The 16,678-nt window shown below is 38.5% G+C and overlaps 2 protein-coding genes across 16 annotated transcripts in view; one reads left to right on the top strand and one right to left on the bottom strand.

The window, feature by feature from the left end:
* MYBPC3 (myosin binding protein C3) overlaps positions 1-5,497 on the top strand; it is a 79,433-nt gene extending 73,936 nt beyond the window's left edge. The window contains exons 30-32 of the mRNA XM_032213093.1: positions 527-686; positions 4,035-4,171; positions 5,267-5,497. Coding sequence (XP_032068984.1) covers positions 527-686; positions 4,035-4,171; positions 5,267-5,497 — 528 coding nt within the window. The remainder of the gene's footprint in view (positions 1-526; positions 687-4,034; positions 4,172-5,266) is intronic.
* Positions 5,498-10,079: 4,582 nt separating this feature from the next.
* MADD (MAP kinase activating death domain) overlaps positions 10,080-16,678 on the bottom strand; it is a 91,777-nt gene continuing 85,178 nt past the window's right edge. For all 15 annotated transcript variants that reach the window (XM_032227148.1, XM_032227134.1, XM_032227216.1 and 12 more), the window contains 2 exons: positions 12,798-12,844; positions 10,080-11,514 (listed from right to left, as the gene is read on the bottom strand). In XM_032227148.1, the coding sequence (XP_032083039.1) occupies positions 11,407-11,514; positions 12,798-12,844 (155 nt within the window). In that variant the 3' untranslated portion in view covers positions 10,080-11,406. The remainder of the gene's footprint in view (positions 11,515-12,797; positions 12,845-16,678) is intronic.

Below are 16,678 nucleotides of genomic sequence, written 5' to 3'. Positions count from 1 at the left end.
GTCATCATCGCGCATCATCACCGCTGCGACAACAGCGCGGCAACAGAAGGGTGCTTTAAAACGGCACCGCGGCAGAAAGCCGATTTCCATTAAGGTAAGGGTTAGGATTAGGTTTAGGGGTTTGTTTTAGGGTTAGGTTTAGGGTTAGGTTTAGGGTTAGGTTTAGGGTTAGGTTTAGGGTACTGAGTGCTTGGGAATGCACGGATTTGTCCTCCGCGATTATGTCATCGCGGTAGGGTCGCATTTTTCCTTAGCGCTTTGAACGGCGTGAATTAGTCTTCGCGCTTATGTCTCCACGGATAAGGGCTTCGCGGATTTGTGATGGAACCATTTAAATGCACATAATCTAGCTTCTTTGTATATGTATACATTCTTGTCTGGATGGACATTACAGATAGTTAACCTTAAGATCAATTATGGCTTCATCAAGTTATGCTATGTATCATCATGCTTGTATATCAAATGTCAGCTTTTAAAAAGATGTTTACATTTTAAGGTTCAGCACACTTTTTTTTTTGTTTGCCAGGAATGGTACACAGTTTTTGATCACTATCGGCGCACGAACTGTGTAGTATCTGAGCTGATCATGGGAAACGAATACTATTTCAGGATCTACAGTGAAAACCTATGTGGGCTGAGTGAAAATGCTGCAATCACCAAAAACTCTGCCTACATTAAAAAGACAGGTAACAAAGAGAAATAGTACAGGCACTTGCCAACATTCTCATTAAAAATTATCTTTCTTAATGCTGAAGTCAAAATAAGTTGTCATATTTCTATGGGCTTTCCATTGAATCTTTGCTATTCAAGTCAGTTAATTTTTGAAATAGGTACCACAAGTTAGTATTCAACATTTTGGTAGATGACATGACAAGAATTGTGCAAGAATTTCCACACCAGCATCTACCAGGGAGTTTCCCTCATGGAATGGAATAATTTGCCTTGGGCAATTTGCCATGACTAACTCACTGTGGGAGACAACTTGTTGCAGGACAATTCAACAAATACAAATGTTAAATTAATATCAACAGAACCATGGTCAATAATAATAAAATAGGAAAGTTGATCCAGAAATACAATAGTTACACTAATTTTGAAGAAAACATGGTCTCCAATAATAAAAGTAACTGAATAAAATGATTAATAAAACATTGAATTGTCCCACAGGGAGTTCCAGATCTAAAGGCAGGATATAAATAAGCTAATTAAAAAAGACAAACTAGTAAATTAGATCTGAAACTTCACATTCATTCCAGGCCTTACTCCAAATGCTGAGAAGAGCAACAAAGATGACTAGGGGACTATAGGCTAAAATATTTGAAGAATGATTGCAGGAATTGTGTACGTCTAGGTTAATGAAAAGGACTAGGGAGTGACATGATAGCAGTGTTCCAATATTTAGATAGATAGATAGATAGATAGATAGATAGATAGATAGATAGATAGATAGATAGATAGATATTTTATTTGTATGCCGCCCTTTTCCCTGGGGGGACTCAGGGCGGCTCACAGTTCAGGGGGAGGGAGGACAAACCATGTTAAACACATAAAACAATACATCGTTAAAAGCACAACATTCATACAATTTGGGTGGGGTCAATATCTTTAACCCCAGGTGTGTCGGGACAGCCAGGTTTTAAGGGCTGTGCGGAAGGTCTGGAGGGTGGTGAGGGTACAAATCTCCACGCGGAGTTCGTTCCATAGGGTCGGAGCTGCCACCGAGAAGGCTCTCCTCCGCGTGGTAGCCAGTCGACATTGACCGGCTGATGGAAGTCGGAGGAGGCCTAATCTATGTGATCTAATTGGTCGAGTGGAGGTAATTGGCAGTAGGCGGTCTCTCAAGTACCCAGATCCAATACCATGCAGGGCTTTGTAGGTGATAAGTAGCACCTTGAAGCGTAACCGGAGATCGACAGGTAGCCAGTGCAGCTCGCGGAGGATAGGTGTTGTGTGGGTGAAACGAGGTGCACCCACGATCTCTCACGCGGCCGCATTCTGGACTAGCTGAAGTCGCCGAATACTCTTCAAGGGCAGCCCCATGTAGAGCACATTGCAGTACTCCAGCCTAGAGGTCACAAGGGCACGAGTGACTGTTGTGAGAGCCTCCCGGTTCAGGTAGGGACGCAACTGGTGCACCAGGCGAACCTGGGCAAATGCCCCCCCGGTCACAGCTGACAAATGGTGTTCAAAAGTCAGCTGTGGGTCCAGGAGGACTCCCAAGTTGCGGACCCTGTCTGAGGGGCGTAGTATTTGACCCCCCAGCCTGAGAGATGGATCACTTGCCAAATTAGTGGGAGGGAAGCACAGCAGCCACTTGGTCTTATCTGGATTGAGCACAAGCTTGTTAACCCTCATCCAGTCTCTAACAGCCTCAAGGCCCTGGCTCATCACGTCCACCGCTTCATTGAGTTGGCACAGGGCGGACAGATACAGCTGTGTATCGTCCGCATACTGGTGGTATTTTATCCCGTGCCGCCGAATGATCTCGCCCAGCGGTTTCATGTAGATATTAAAAAGTAGGGGGGACAGCACCGAACCCTGCGGCACCCCATATGTTAGGGGCCTAGGGGTCGATCTCTGCCCTCCGACTAACACCGACTGCGACCTGTCCGAGAGGTAAGAGGAGAACCACCGTAGAACAGTGCCTCCTACCCCCACCTCCCGCAATCATCGCAGAAGGATACCATGGTCGATGGTATTGAAAGCCGCTGATAGGTCAAGGAGATCAAAGCGGTTTCTGTGCTGTAGCCAGGCCTGAAGCCAGACTGGAATGGATCAAGATAACTAGCTTCCTCCAAGGATCGCTGGAGCTGAAAGGCCACCACCTTCTCAACAACTTTCCCCACAAAGGGGAGGTTGGAGACTGGACGATAGTTGTTTAGAATGGCTGGATCCAAAGATGGTTTCTTCAGGAGGGGTCTCACCACCACCGCCTTAAGGGCGGGGTGAAAGACCCCCTCCCGAAGGCAGGCGGTAAAAACCGCCTGGATCCAGCCCCGTGTCACCTCCCTGCTGTTAACAACCAGCCAGGAGGGGCACGGGTCCAGTACACATGTGGAGGCACTTACAGCTCTCATGGCCTTGTCCACGTCCTCAGGGGCAACAGCCTGAAACTCAATCCAGCGATGGCCTACCAGATCAGAGCTTGCCACAAAAAAGAGAGGGTTAACCTATTCTCCAAAGCAGCTAAAGGCAGGACAAGAAGCAATGAGTGGAAACTAATCAAGGAAAGAATTAACCTAGAACAAGACATTTATTGACAGAACAATTAATCAGTGGAATGACTTGTCTCTAGAAATTGTGGGTGCTCCGGTTCCACCACAAATGCGCGTATGAGAAAAGCGCGTGTGACTAAAGCCACAAAACCGCGCCATCAAAACCGCGGAGACGAATGAGCGTTGAAGCGCGCCGACAACAGCGCGCCGACAGAAGGGCACTGTAACATAACCCTAAACCTAACCCTAAACCTAACCCTAAACCTAACCCTAAACCTAACCCTAACCCTAACCCTAACCCTAACCCTAAACCTAACCCTAAACCTAACCCTAAACCTAACCCTAAACCTAACCCTAAATCTAACCCTAAACCTTACCTTAACTTAAATCACGCTTCTGTCGGTGCGCTATTGTCGGCGCGCTGTTGTCGGCGCGCTGTTGTCGGCATGCTTTTGACGTTCGTGGTTATGTCGTGCCACGGGGTGCTCCAGCATTGCAGGTTTTTAAGATTGGACAACCATTTGTCTGAAATATTTTAGAGTTTCCTGTTTGAGAAGGGGTTTGGACTAGAAGACCTCCAAGGTCCCTTCCAACTGTGTTATTCATGAGTTCTAGATAATGGCAATTGGAGTGTTTCATGGAAGGCGGGGAAAAGCAAGAGAATTGCATAAAACAGGCTGCATTCTTGTTTACTTCTGAACGTCTTTAGCACTATTGCTATCCTATGCTAAAATATTTTAGCTGGTCATTTTTAATGATTATTTTAAACTATGAGCATGATTATATATCCCCTCACCTTACCTCTTGTTCATGCTGCAGGAGCAATTTACAAACCACCTAACTACAAAGAGCATGACTTCTCTGAGGCGCCAAAATTCACCCATCCGCTTTCTGATCGTTCTGTAGTCTCTGGGTACAATGCAACACTCAGTTGTGCCATCAGAGGAAGCCCAAAGGTATGTCATACTGTATCCTATCACTGGATTTTTAATATACATAATCGTAGTGGGAAAATTACTGCTAATATGCTAAAGTGTGTATGGCAATGTAATATATATTGCAGCAATAGAAAATACAGAAAACATTCCAATTTATAAGGGAGCCCTAAAAATAGGGCAAGGGTAATGTTGCTTCTAAACACAAATATTTTAACAATTCAGGATAAGAACTTAGACTAGGAATTATATAAGATTATTAAAAAAGCAGAGGCTTGAGTCAGCATGAGTAGATCACCTTTGAGAGAAATAGAAAAAGATGTTTTCTTAAAGAGGGAAAACCATAGAATAGCATTATGATATGAAAATTGGCTGGGCATAGTCCTAGATCACCTATGAAATCCCCATGAAGAAAAAGGTTTGGTAAGAATGTCTGCTTTGCTTCTTATACACCATGCAATTTTTGCCAGTGGATTCTGGGCCATCTTTTATGGAATTTCCCAAACTACAGGTAGTCCTGGACTTACAACCATACATTTAATAAGTTTGAAGTTACAAAAGCACTGAAAAAAGTGATCTGTGACCAGTCTTCACACAACCATTGCAGCATCCCTATGGTCATGTGATCAAAATTCTGGGATTTGGAAACTGACATGTACTTATGACAGTTGCACTGTCCCAGGATCATCATTTGTGACCTTCCTAGTTGACTTCCAACAAGTAAAGTCAATGGGGGAAGCTAAACTGGCTTAATGACTGCACGATTCATTTAGTAACTGCAGTGGTTCACTTAAACAACTATGGCAAAAAAGGCCGTAAAATGAGGCACAATTCACTTAACAATTGTCTTGCTTATCAACGGAAATTGAGCTCATTTGAGATTGTACAATAAGTTGAGGACTACATGGATAGTTCTCATTTAGCAAATAACACTTTAAAAAATTGATGGACCTGATGTATGAAATACTTCAGGAAGCAATCATGTTTGTGTTAAAAATGCATTTTGACATGCTTAAATTTCCAATGTAATCTCCAAGTAGAAAAGTAGATGTCCTTTCCTCTTCAAAATGACCTGCTTCTGCTTCAGACTCATTGTTTCTGTTTTTAAAAACACAGCCCAAAATCTTCTGGTTCAAAAACAATGTGGACCTTTCCGGAGATGCCAAGTACCGCATGTTCAGTAAGCATGGAGTGTTGACTTTGGAAATCCGCAAGCCCAGCCCATTTGATGGAGGCGTTTATACCTGCAAGGCGGTGAATGACTGTGGTGAAGCAGAAATAGAGTGTCGATTGGATGTTAGAGGTACTAAAGAGGACTTAATAGATCTATTACTTCCTAAAAGATAAGGCTTTAAGTCTGTATCCTTTAAAGCAGTGGTCTCCAACCTTGGCAACTTTAAGACTTGTGGACTTCAACTCCCAGAGCTTTGCTGGCTGAGGAACTCTGGGAGTTGAAGTCCACAGGTCTTAAAGTTACCAAGGTTGGATACCACTGCTTTAAAGGTTAACTGTGCAGTTTCAGTGTCCTTTTGGATACATTTCCTTGAATGAGGAATGATGTGTATAGCTAACACTTCAATAGTCTAATTAAACAGACGAGTAAAAATCTATGGACTTATGGAGATTTATCTGCATGCAAACTGGGCAGGTGATTTACTCATTTCAGATCTTTTTGGACTGCAATGAGTAAATCACTTGCCCAGTTTGCATTTTTACCAAAGATTTTTGAGCAATGGTTCATAGCAGTTTCGTATTCCAATTCCAATGCAGAGAGAAAGGAATGTTAAGGTAAGGAAACAAACATACTTTATGTCTACCCTGTCTTTTTATGTCTCCTTATGCATTCCATACTTTTTCTTTCACAAGTTGCAGATGAGGAATAACAAGGCATCATAACCTATGCCACATCTACTGCATTACATTGATAGCTAAAATGGGTTGTTAGCACACATGAACATGCGTCTTGATTTATTTCTTATTTATTTTGGTATTTATAGCAACACACTGAAATTCTAGACAACTGGAAATCAGCAAGCCAAGATACGGAACTCAGTTGTTTGTCCCAACAAACCTGGGACATCTGGGAAATATTGGAAGATTCCAGCAACATAAAGAAAAACCAGTGAGATGCGTCAGCCCCTCAAAGCCCTAAGTAGCTTCTGGATGTCAGAAATGCTCATCAACTCCTGCTGCTGGGGAAATTACAGAACGAAATTAATTCATTTCCTGATGCGGTTTCAGTCTCTTGTGCTACTTTGCTCCCAATTAGTAAGACTGTTGTTCTTGATAAGAGCTTCCACATATCACCCCCATCCCCACTCCCGTTATAATCATGCCAACTTAGCAATTTTTGGTTACTAATGGTTTTACAACGGTAGAACCTGTTTGACCACAAGCAGGGTATGTGGTATCTATAGACAGGAAACCCACACAAAATGCATTCATCAGTTGTTTTTTTTTTAAAAAAAACACAAGTCCATTTGGGACTGAGACCAATTGCATCATTGTATTGTGTCTTAGTGCATATGCTTAGGCCTCACATGCAAACAACTGGGGTGTAATTTTTCAAACACTTGGTTTTGGTTTTTTTAATGTAATATTTATGGCAGATAACTTTGGAAGCAGCGATGAAAGCCTTCTAAAGGATGTGGCTGTTTTAAGAATTCAATCAGAAGTGCTCCACATTCCTTGGGAAGCACCTCTTTTGATGACTTTGTGCAGCTCTCCAAGAAACAATTTCTGCTCATTTTGTTTTTTAAAAAAAATGTTATGTAAGAGTTGAAATGAAAAAAAATGATCGGGGCAATTCTGCAAAACAATCTGTTGAGTTCAATATTTTTTTTTTGTTAAACACCCTTAATGTAGTCTATTTACACATGGATTTTGTCAGTGTAGATTTCACTTTTTAATCAAACAAATGGGTTTTATTTTTCTGAGCGTATACTTTGAATTCACTAATTCACCAAGTTTTTGTATTATGGCTGAACTGCACAGACACATTCCTTTAGGAAAAATCACTTATTCAGTAACAAACTATGGGAGATAATGAAAACAGAAGGTAAGAATATTGCAGTGCAAATATTTGAATTTAAAAATTAGGGAGTTTTAAATCCTACTAGATTAGTTTGAATTGATTGTTATAGCAAGATGTATGGGAATGCTGGGGCCATTATCAATACTTTTAGGAAGTAAGATCCCACCCCACTTTTTGGATCAGGTAGCATTACTGGGCACTTTTTATCTTGCTGGGTCCCAACTTCCTCCTGCTGTAATGATTGGCACAAAACTTTGCTGTCATATGAGGAGAAAGAAAAGGCCTGACACAATGAAAAGTATCTAGAGATCTTGGGTTCAAGTGCTCCTTATGTGGATCTGAAGCCACATCTGGTACTGCATTAAGCATATAATCAGACACATACTAGTCTGAAGAAAAGCCTCAATGATCCCAGGTTTTCAGTTATGAATTGACTTATATGGAATTGTGCTGTTAAGGGATCAATCCTTAGTCTTCTATTCTTAACTACAGTGTGAAAATGTCTGGTTTATATTGCCATACATACTAAATGTAACATTGTCTTGTGACTGTTATTCCATTTTTCAAAGTCAATTCAAAAATTATTTTACATCAGGATCAGGAATTGTAATAAAGCTCTGTTCCTTATTTTAATACATACGGAATGTATTCCCTGCACTTTTAGGAAATAATGTAAGTTTATAAACACTGATACAAAAATATAAAGCACCAAAGGTGCTTTTCCAAACACAACACTGTATCTTTAATGAAAATACATTGCTTCTGCATAAGGAAATTAATAAAATAACAGCTTTTCCTTTTCCATTCGGTTTCCAGACTAGACTTATTTTCCCAGGCTGTTTGTGGTTTCTTGGTCTATATTTATGTAACATAAAAAAGGATTATTTTAACGCCATAGTTCACGGCTGTATCCTGTCTCCACTGTTGTTTAATATCTATTCTGAGTCAATTTTCAACGAAGCCCTGGAAAACATCGATGCTGGCCTAAAAGTAAATGGTGTTTGGATCAACAATTTAAGATATGCTGCTGATACAGTTCTACTTGCCAGTAATCATGAAGACCTTCAGCTCATCAAGAGTCACAGAAATATTTTAAAAATATGTCTTGAAGTTTTAACACCTCAAAAACCATGATCATGGTTGTGAGCAAACAACTTATTAATTTTACCACTGATAAATTCTGAAAGAATGCCACTAGAAAAAGGAAGGGGAAGAAAAAGAAGAGAAAGAGGAGGAGGAAGAAGAAGAGGAAGAAAGTTCATAGAAAGATTGTGTAGTCGCAGATCCCTAACTCAGAATAAGTCAATATGGGTGTGCAAATTTTGGCTTCCAAAGGCTACATAAAATAATGGCTCAGATTCTATGTGCTTATCAAGGGTGTGTTTGAAGGTAATGAACTTCTTGGCTGATGCTATGTGTATAAATCTAAAATACTATAATCTAATCTAATTATTTTACGATTACAACCTACCCCATTTTAAGAGGAGAATCCAGAGACATCAAATTCTGATAAATATACTGATATTTTCCAGAAGCTAATCAAAACATAGACATTCATTTTACGATAACAAAGGAACTTAGAAGTCCTCACTTTTGAGGACACAACCTAAAAGGTCACATAGTAATGAATTAGATGGTAAGCTATTTTGCTTCCATTTTTGCAATTATCCTTGGGCTTTAAAGGAATAGCAAGAGGCAAAGTAACTGAAATAGTTGGTCTAAAAACAACTAATTGCTTAAGATAATCAACCAGTGAGTAACTAAGTATTTGCTAAAAACAATATACAGCGTGGGAAGAAAAGAAAGAACAGCAAGAGCCAGAATTCATTATGCTGAAAGAGAAAAAATAGTAATTAAAGCAAAGAAGCTAAGAATATATTCTTCATTATGATCAACAATGATCTTAAAATGAACAATAATATGAATTATGAACCAATACAATGTTTATCAAAGTAATCTAACAAAAAGTAATAAAAGCAATAAGTGCAAGTGATGGCTTTTATTTTTATATTGCATTTCAGTTGACTGATAGCTATGTAAGTTACTTCATGCTGCAGTGGTACAAAATTACAACAGAAGACTAAAAAATAAAGTGAGGTTATGGATGGAAGCCTTGCTCTGTTTTCCTTATCAGTGGAAACACATACTAGACTATAAACTGATTCACACATCTCTTTCACTTTCTGCACATTGGCCTGGATAGGCTTGAACGCTGGCAAAACTAGTGAGAATGCATAATTTCACTTTTAAAATGAACTTAGTGAAAATAATGCAACATTTTGCAATGTTAAATAATTTACCACACTATCGTTTTGGAGCAAATAATTTATTTGCATGGTATTTCATAGTGGATCACAAATATAAAATTACAGCCAATTAAACTCCATGCCTGTTCAAAATTTACCGAACCTGCTGTAGAGTGAAAAATGTTAAGAAGAAATGTGCACTTCATTTCATTATAAGTCTGAAGGCACTATGACATTACATTGATGTGAATCAGTCCAAATATTGAGCTATGTTTCCCACTTTACCTCTTAAGAGAATTTCCTTCTTCTAAAACCTAAAATTACAAATATTTAATACTTTAAAAGCATACACACAATTACACACGTGCACATGGACACAGCCTGGACACAATGCAAAGGGCTTTGCTTCAAATGAATGAATTTTCTGCATCAGTTGTCTTTTTTAATAAAGATATAATTAAGCTGTATTAAGGTGCTTTCATATTTAATCAACATCTATGCATAATAAATGCCCCCTCCTTCTACCTAGTCTTTTCAAATGAGAGTTAATTATATATTTTAAAGATGGCTCCTTCAGTTTTGGTTTTATCTGAAATTGAAGTCATGCACATGGTACGCAATACTAATAAGATTTCACAAGAGGCAAAAGTGGTTTAATTGCATTTTAATTTAACATTCAGACAACTGTACACTTTTCTATAAATATATGTGGTACTGAAATATGTACATTTCTTCCCCCCCTCCCACTCTTTATAGTGCAGTCAATTCAACAGTCATACAGATTAAATTGTGCAGAACAAGCCCAACGATTCCTAAAGCCATGTTGCCTAGAAATGTTATCACTTCTGTGGTACTTCAACATCAGCCAGAGAAGTCTGCCAGATGTTCTACAGTTTCTTCTCCACTGTAAATTTTCTCCTTCAAGTACCTTGGTGTATTTTTGCATTAGAGTCCAGTAAAGTCCATGAAAAGTAGAAAGATAATTCCTTTATTTTCATCCTACTCAACAATTGTCAAATGGAAATTTACCAGAAAGGGAAAATTCATTACACAGTGACGTTTTGCTTTTTAAAAATGAACATTAATAGACTGACAAAAGACGTGGCTAAAGGGACATAAAATGAGAAGATACAGTGCTACTGATACATTTGTGCATGCTTACAACTTTTTAATAACTGGATGTATCTCTAACAATACACTGCACACACTCAGGCTTCACATGAATATCTCATACATTCAAACCAATCATACTGTCTTGGTTTTGGTGGCTTTTCTCCTGTCCTCATTTAATTCTATACACTTATCATAAAGAAACCTATTTATGTCTATGAGTATATACTAGTGAATTGAACTGGAATGTCAGCAAAATTGTTGTCTTGTGTTTAAAATAGTATGTACAGCACATGCATACTGATCATGAGATCACTATTTAATCACACCTGCAGTATGATCTTTAGCCATTCCTTTGATGACACAATGACAGAAATTATACATCTATTCCAACCCTTGATGTGGAAAGGATTGAAGAAGTCTACAAAAGGGCTATTGGCAAGGATTCTCTAAGTACCAAAAACAAGAAAGGAAGTAAAAGTAAGCATCCGAACAGCAGCAACAGTAGGTGATCCAGGCAAGAGTGAGTGACTTGCACAATGCACACAATAACAAATCTGAAACAGAAGGCATATGCCTATAAATTAAACAAACAACAGTACAACTGGAGATAAAAAGGAGTGTCATATGAGCCATCTTGACAAACTAAATACAAAAGAGAAGGTGATAAACAGAATGCAAATGCTTAGAATATCTTAAGCACAGGCCTGAATGTGCTTATGAAATTTCATTTCCATAAAGAGGATTTGCGGGGTCATATACTCAAATGAATGGGGTCATATATGAATGGTTTTCATGTGAACTTGTACAACCGCAAAAGAAAGGAGAAAACTGCATGGCAATGTGTTTTCCAACAATAACATTGATCAGCTGGACACTGGACGAGGTGGTTTGCTTTTGCTTTCTGCCTCTTTCCCACGCACTGCTGCCACATAAGAGAAGAGACACAATACCGAATAGCAGATCTCATGAGCCTAGAAGACATTCAAAAAATAAGATAATCAGGTGCTGGGTATATGTAGATGTAAAGTTTTCTTACTTTTAGAGCAAGTATAAGATGAAATGCAAAGATGAAACATAATGTCTTGATGTGGGCAATTCCTCCATCTCCATCACTGATAAGAATAAGCAAGCACACATTTTATGCTTGCATAATTAAAGTCCAATGAATTGTAAATTTTGTTTATAGTTGAATCACCTGTACTAAATCCAAATATAATTTAATTGCTAAATCCCATGTTGGCAGCAAATAGAGAGGAATGGTGAGAAGGTGAGATATGAACTCTCATGGACTTTGCTGGTATGTAATCATAGTTTCATCTCTAAAATTAAATATTTTCACTGCTCAGTTCAGGGACCTTATCTTTCTTTTCCTAATTAAATGACTTTATAAATATAATTGTTAGCTACTAAATACTCTTCTAATCTCTATTTACTGCACTGGTATTACCTAGTTTGGGTAATAAAACGTCTGCAAGAAAACAATCAAGCTCAGAGATCACTAAGGATCCCTAATCTTTATATAATCTTACTGCTTGCCTTCCACCTGTCCCTTAAATCCTTTTCAGAGAAAGATGTGTAACTTTGTATGACTTTGTACTTTTGCATTGCAGTGTAATATTTAAAGAAAGTGTTATTTAAATTTCACTTATGCATACAGTATTGTACATATGTTCTAAATGCTAAGTGAAAAGTGTCTTTTTTATATTTGATAATAATGCAAATATACCGCTGGGTATAAATCTTTTTCAATTTTCTGGTGTACTTTCATGGATACAATAAAGAATTTCAAAAAAGTTAAATATCATGGCCCAACTATTCTATGGAATAAAAGCCAGCATTCTAACCTTAATTCATAGGAGTGAGAATTATTAATATATTTATGTTCCAAATGAATCCATGACGTGCCAGGTTTGCTCAAAGTAGACATATTAAGTTACATTCACCTACCACTTTGAAAAGTGAGATACAAAAAATAAACTTTTAATCATTGGTAGTTCAACTGCCATGTTAATTAAGTTAAAGTGATGAATATTTGAGCTACCATAAATCTTGCAAGCAATCTGATCAAATATTGTGCTATCAAATTCTGTTGCACTCTTTAAAATCATTAGCCTAGTGTATTTCCTACAGTTCTTATATTTCTGATATATAATTTTTGAAATTGGTCATATACATATTATTTCAAAATCTTGAATGCTAGGCATGAAAACAAAACCTTTGAAAAATAACCAAAAAATCATAGTAAGTAACTTACCATTGGTGTCTTGTACTTGTGGCTCACCACTTCTTTAGTTTCAGGAACTAAAACCGGACGGGCAAGAGACAAAACAAAGAGTTCAAAAAACGAGAGGAAAAAATGAAAGGAATAGTATAATGTTCCCAAAGGTAACAAAAGGTCCAAGGGAAACATAGAACAGCTGCAGGAAAAAGACATTTTAACTAATTCTATATTCTTCAATTGTAACAATTCACCCAAGTCCATAGAAATACAAGTAATTTACAGTGAGAAATACTTTAGGATATATATTCATTTGGGATTCCTCTGACTAATATATGATTTTTTAAAATATATCCTAGTAATTCTTCTATAGATAATTTTGGTATATAATACATTTACCAACCTCCAAAAACTGCTGGCTCTTGTCTATCCCACTTATACTAGAAAATAGTTTTAGCAACTATTTCCTAATATTGATGAAATGCATCCACAAATAAACTGGAAGTAAATGTACTTAGGCATATAAAGATTCTATCATGTTCCCAATGAAAGATCAACTTCTAAATGCCCTTAGTGTAATAAAACTGTCCCTAAGGAAGGTTTGTTCTTCCTGAGCATTTGGCCAACAGTTGAAAAGTATCCAAAAAGATCTACATTCTAAAACCAAAATAGGAGCAGAATTCTGAATTCTTTCTTTGCTAAATAATGTTAATCCATGTTAGCTTTGTTGCTTCATCATTTAACACCAAACAGGAAACATATCCATTTTAGGAAGGAAACCGGATCATATGGGGCTACATGGGGAAGGATGAGTAGAATAAATATCATATTACCTACTAAGAGAAAAAAAATAGCAGTCAATCTATGAACAATTGACTTTAATATATGTGCGGGGAAATGCAAACAAAATCCAAACACCCTTTTTATGTAAGAGAAAAAAGTGCTACTACAGAGACTTAATGGAACACAGTAAAGATTAAGCAATACATACTAAAGATGACAGGACACTATTAAAGAAGAACGAGACAATAAGTTGATATTATATGAAATCAATATTTTGGAGAGCTAAAAAAAATCATCCATATGAAGTCCATACATGGTCAAGGATGCAAAATTCAGAAAACTGGAAAAAAAATCTTTTGAAACTATTTTACTTATTAGTATCACATAATTCTGAGACTAACTCTGTATTACCCATAAATTATTACAAAAAGAATCACCCAAATATTTCTTTGCAGTTAGTATGTGACTTCAAAAGGCAAACAGGTAAATCAGACAGAAGTGGCCTTAAGAGGGAAAGACAAGTCAGAATAAAAAATGCAAAATCTGACATTTAAATATCATTTTAGAAGGGCACCATTATACTGACTACATATACCTGCTATAACCTTTCCATAAGGAAAAGAATTAGAAATAAGGTTAAAAAAGAAATCTAAAGTGTAAAGAATAAGAATAATATATCTCTATCATACAAGAGTTTAACAGTGAAGCTCAGAAAAAGGATTGCCCTCTTCCCCCTCCCTCCAGAATTGCATTTGATTTTTGATACTGCTCAAATTAAATAGATTAAAAGAAGAAATAAACAAAAGTACATCTTGCAGTCTCTTGCCCTGTTAATGAGCATACACAGTACTAGCAAAGGATAGGGATGAAGGACCACATTACCTGCTGGAGAATGAAGGTTTTCATAGCAGCGATAGTGAAGGGGCCACAATAAAACTAAAGCACAAGTACATAGCAGTAACTCAAATTTCAGAGCCAAGAATCTGATGCTTCCTACTTTTTTGGAACAATTCATTGCAACAGAGCACTCCAACTCAGACATATCTCATCAATTAAATTATTTCAAACAACATGAGACTCTATACCCTTGATGGAGAACCTATGGCACATGTGCCACAGGTGGCACACAGAGCCATTTGTCAGGGCACGCAAGGCGTTGCCGTTAGCTGGCCAGTGCGCATGCACGAGCTGGCCAGCTGACTGCGGCCTTCTTTTGAGGCCATTTTTTGCCCCCAGAGGCTTCCTTGAAGCCTCCGGAGCATGAAAAGCTGGCCCTATGGGCAAACCGGAAGTTTGGAAACATACTTCCGGTTTGCTCGTGGGGCCGGTTTTAGCCCTCTGGAGCCTTCAGGAGGCTTCCCTGAAGGCTCAGGAGGACAAAAAACGGCCCTAGAGACAAACCAGAAGTACGTTCCTGAACTTTCGGTTTGCCTGTGGGGCCAGTTTTTCGCATTCCGGAGGCTTCAGGGAAGCTCCTGATGCCTCCAGAGGGCCTCTGGGGGTGGGTGGGGGGCTGTTTTTGCCCTCCCCAGGCTCCTATAAAGCCTCTGGAGCCTGGAGAGGGTGAAAAAAGCACACCAAAAATGGGGGGAGCACTGGTCATGCGTGCATGTGCGCTGGGGTCATGCACATTGCATTATGGGTGTGGCATGCCCACACACAACCCCCCTGCGCTGTCCCCGCTTTTGGCACGTGAGCCAAAAAAGGTTCGTCATCACTGCTCTATACTAATTATAAGGTCTTAGCCTTACCCCTGGAAATTTGGGCATCAAAGTCTACCGGTTAGATATGACATAGAGAAGCTGCATTCAAACCTCCCACAGAGATGCAGAATGTATCCAAACTTACATTACCACAGCTGAGAATATTGGACTTAGTTACAAGGCCAGTTGCCAGAATCGCGCATATTTTCTATGAAATAAAAGTGATCATCCACTAATAGATAATGACCAAAAAGCAACCAGAGCTGTTAATTGAAAGGTGGTCGGAAGTAAACAGAAGCATTAAGAAGAATATAAAGCAGTCAGGTTCAAGGGAGCAAGTGAATAGAAAGGAAAGGAGTTTGCCAAGGAAATTCCACAGGAAAGGGAAAACACTTTTAAACCAATTACAAACTATTACATTAGGTGCTGATTGCAGACATGTAGTTTCTGCCAGGGTCTAAATTACCTCAGTGATGCATTATAGACATAAGGAGGACTGGACCACATAAAGACTAGTAAAAATGTGTTCAGACAAAGCACAGTAAGTTTGATTGGAAAGTCCTAAATGGAACCTGTGGAGTAGGGGACAAAACCTACTGAAATAATGGTTTCGGATAAGGCCACCCTAGGAACTATAGAAAGTTGGAATTTTGCTGAAGTGGAGCCAATTACAGAAAAATAAAAAGGATTATTGGCTGATAACGTTGAAGGCCTTCACTCTTTATACACTAATGCTATTGGGGAGAAGGGAAACAAAAGCAAGCTTGAGATCCTAATACAGAAGGGCATATATAATTTAATAGATATAACAGACACTAATGGGATGATTTCCGTGCGTGGCTTATAAAGGTACAGTTTGTTCAGAAAGAAAGAAGCAATCAAAGGGAATAGGAATTTCATTGTCATGGGTATCCACAGGTATTCCTATTCAGTGATGGGGAATGACATGAGCACAATAGTGACACCACAAAAAGCTGTTGTTAGATTCGTTATCTTAATGCTTGACACAATTACATAAGCTATGGAGGAGGTCAAGCTATTCTCCAAAGCACTTGAAGGCAGGATAAAAAGCAATGGATGAAAACTAATCAAGAAGAGATGCAACCTAGAACTAGGGATAAATTTTCTGACAGAACAATTAATCAGTGGAACAACTTGCCTCCAGAAGTTGTGTATGCCCCAACACTGGAAGTTTTTAAGAAGAGATTGGATAACCATTTGTTTGAAATGGTATAGGGTCTCCTGCCTGAGCAAAGGGTTGGACTAGAAGACCTCCAAGATCTCTTCCAATTTTGTTATTCTATATTCTGAGTTTGTGTTGTGATGTCATGAGGCATTATGTCACCCCCCCCCCTTTATTTGCACTATTATTTTAAAAAGATCCATTCCTCCTCATAAAAGGAAATTAGTGAACAATTCATTTAAATGCGA

Source organism: Thamnophis elegans, chromosome 1 (genome assembly GCF_009769535.1).
Source record: "Thamnophis elegans isolate rThaEle1 chromosome 1, rThaEle1.pri, whole genome shotgun sequence".
NCBI classification, from domain to species: Eukaryota; Metazoa; Chordata; class Lepidosauria; order Squamata; family Colubridae; genus Thamnophis; species Thamnophis elegans.
Note: the sequence above shows the minus strand (reverse complement) of the source record. Positions and strands in the feature narration are given on the sequence as shown.